The following is a 2,500-nucleotide window of genomic DNA, read 5'->3' as shown; positions in this document are numbered from 1 at the left end:
GTGCATCACTAAGTGTAACTACAGTGTTAGTACAGTGTAGCACCTGTGGTAGTAGTAGTGTACTTTGCAGTGGTATTATTGTATAATAAAAAATATATAAATTGCATATAGATTGCATATGGTGTGTGATATAGTGTCATCCATCCTACCAAGGGTTTCTGGAAGGAACTACATTTCAAAACTTTTCAATTGCTCAGCACGTCTTCATGGGAGGGGGCAGTCCATTATTAAATATATGGGGAATTTGTTTAGTTTTCCTGGTTATAAGCAATTGTTTCTAAGCTTAACTACTTGTGATATCTACAGATAATGTTCAGTTGAATATACTGTATTATACACACACGATACACAGACATAAAACACATCCTAACCTGAGAAAGATCACGCTTAAACCACTTTCAGGATGAGAACCGTTGCCTCTCTGACTCCCTTCTGATGAAATTATGAATGGACACACACACACTACTATGTGTACTACACGTACACGTAGTATTAGTATTAGTAGTAGTAGCAGTACAGTGTACCTTGCAGTAGTACTACAGTGTACGGTACTACACGTACACGTAGTATTAGTACTGTAGTAGCAGCAGTACAGTGTACCTTGCAGTAGTACTACACATGCACATAGTATTAGTAGTAGCAGTACATTGTACCTTGCAGGGGTAGCAGAGTGTGTTGGTGGATAACGATGCTGAGTTGAAGGACCAGTTGAGGGGCGGACTTCAGGAAGGCCTCCAGGAGGCGGAGCATGGTGATGTCAGCACTCTCAAACATCAGCCGCCAATGGAAGTGACGACGTGGGCCGTTGCTGTGCCAACGACTCTGAGCACCCAGGTACAAAGCATGGACGTACCTGAGAGAGAGAGAGAGGGAGAGGGAGAGGGGGAGAGAGAGAGAGAGAGAGAGAGAGAGAGACGTTTGAGAAACATTTGTACATTACATTTGTATGAGTAACAATGTCAGGAAGAAAGCACACATGCACATATCACAAAATAATATATGAAAGGGTTCAATTTGCTGCCAGGGATTGGGGGGAATCCATCCCAATCCTTTTGATATCCCCCCTCTGGTCATTAATTTATATGGCCGGTGGGGATACATTTTTATCTCTGCCTCTAGTCAGGCTGAATGAAATACATGCATTTCCTTTTGGGAAATGCAGACAGTCTGATGTTTGATATTTATGTTTGATAATATGATATCACAGTTAATATTATTTTTCGTACAATGAAGTATAGGGCTTGAGTGGGTAAGAAAATGACCCCCCCCCCCCTCCAATTTTCTTTCACAAATTGAACCCTGCATGCAAACATGTATTCACACATCCATGAATGCACTGTACTGTACATATGTCTAAAGACACACACACACACACACACACACACACACACACACACACACACACACACACACACACACACACACACACACACACACACACACACACACACACACACACACACACACACACACACACACACACACACACACAGACATGCAGGCAACAAGGCAGCCGGGAAATCTGTGGCTCTGCAAATAATCTGCTGGTCTGGCACTCTCCCTCTCTCCCTCTCCAGAATCATGCAGCCATTGTCATTCCCTCTTTCTCCCTCCTCTTATTCTTTTCTCTCTTGTCATTCATTCTCGCTCTCTCTCTCTGTCTAATTTATTTTCCTTCTCGCCCCAGGCCGCCCTATCTGCAGCTTTCAATCTCCTCCTCTACCATTTCCTCCTTTCTCCTCTCCTCCTCCCTTCTCCTCTTCCTTTCTCCGCTCTCCCTTCTCACCTTCTCTCCACTACTCATCCTGTATGTTCGTACCAGTTGTGTGTGTGAGGAGTATTATCTTTGAGACCACAGTTAGACCACTGAGACAGTCAGATTCCAGAGTATGGGTGTGTGCCTGTGTGTGTATACAATGGGTATCTCTCTCCTTCCCCCTCTCTCCCAAATTCCTCCCTTCTCTCTCTGGCTCTCATACACTCTGTGCATGCATTATATTGTGTGTTCATTTTGTGTGTCTGTGGTTATTGTTTTTTGCATTGACCACAACAGCGGGCCAACCATACAAACGGGAATGTATCTGACTGACTGACTGACTGACTAACTGATGAAGTAACTATTAAGACTGAGTTGTGTTACGAACCCAAATGCAACCACTCAGGAGACAGGAAAGGGTTAATGCCTTGCCAGGCGTTTTAATGTATGTATATATAGATATATATAATTTATATTTAAAAATGTATATACATCTACATAAATACATAAATAAAATAATATAAGGTAGCAGAATAAGTAATGTATATATATATATAATATAAGCTATACTTGGGGGAATCCAGGAGAGTAGTCAGAGTCGAAGCATGTCGGTCGGTAGCCAAACAAACAGTCCAAAAGAATGGTGACGGCAGGCAAGGAGTGGCACTGCAGAAAGCCGGGTCAGGGGGGGGGGCAGGTTTCTTGAAGACTCTGGTGTTGATTGGAGAATGGGAACAGGTGTGC

At 43.1% G+C, this 2,500-nt stretch overlaps 1 protein-coding gene across 1 annotated transcript in view; it reads right to left on the bottom strand.

Moving 5' to 3' along the window:
- The window catches only part of xkr7b (XK, Kell blood group complex subunit-related family, member 7b), a gene marked incomplete at its 3' end in the record, with an annotated part of 59,044 nt that overhangs the window by 7,679 nt on the left and 48,865 nt on the right, over window positions 1-2,500 (bottom strand). Inside the window, exon 2 of the mRNA XM_084069353.1 lies at window positions 654-853. Within this exon, the coding sequence (XP_083925479.1) occupies window positions 654-853 (200 nt within the window). The remainder of the gene's footprint in view (window positions 1-653; window positions 854-2,500) is intronic.

This window comes from Gymnoscopelus microlampas (genome assembly GCF_963454915.1).
Source record: "Gymnoscopelus microlampas genome assembly, chromosome: 10".
Lineage (NCBI taxonomy): Eukaryota > Metazoa > Chordata > Actinopteri > Myctophiformes > Myctophidae > Gymnoscopelus > Gymnoscopelus microlampas.
Note: the sequence above shows the minus strand (reverse complement) of the source record. Positions and strands in the feature narration are given on the sequence as shown.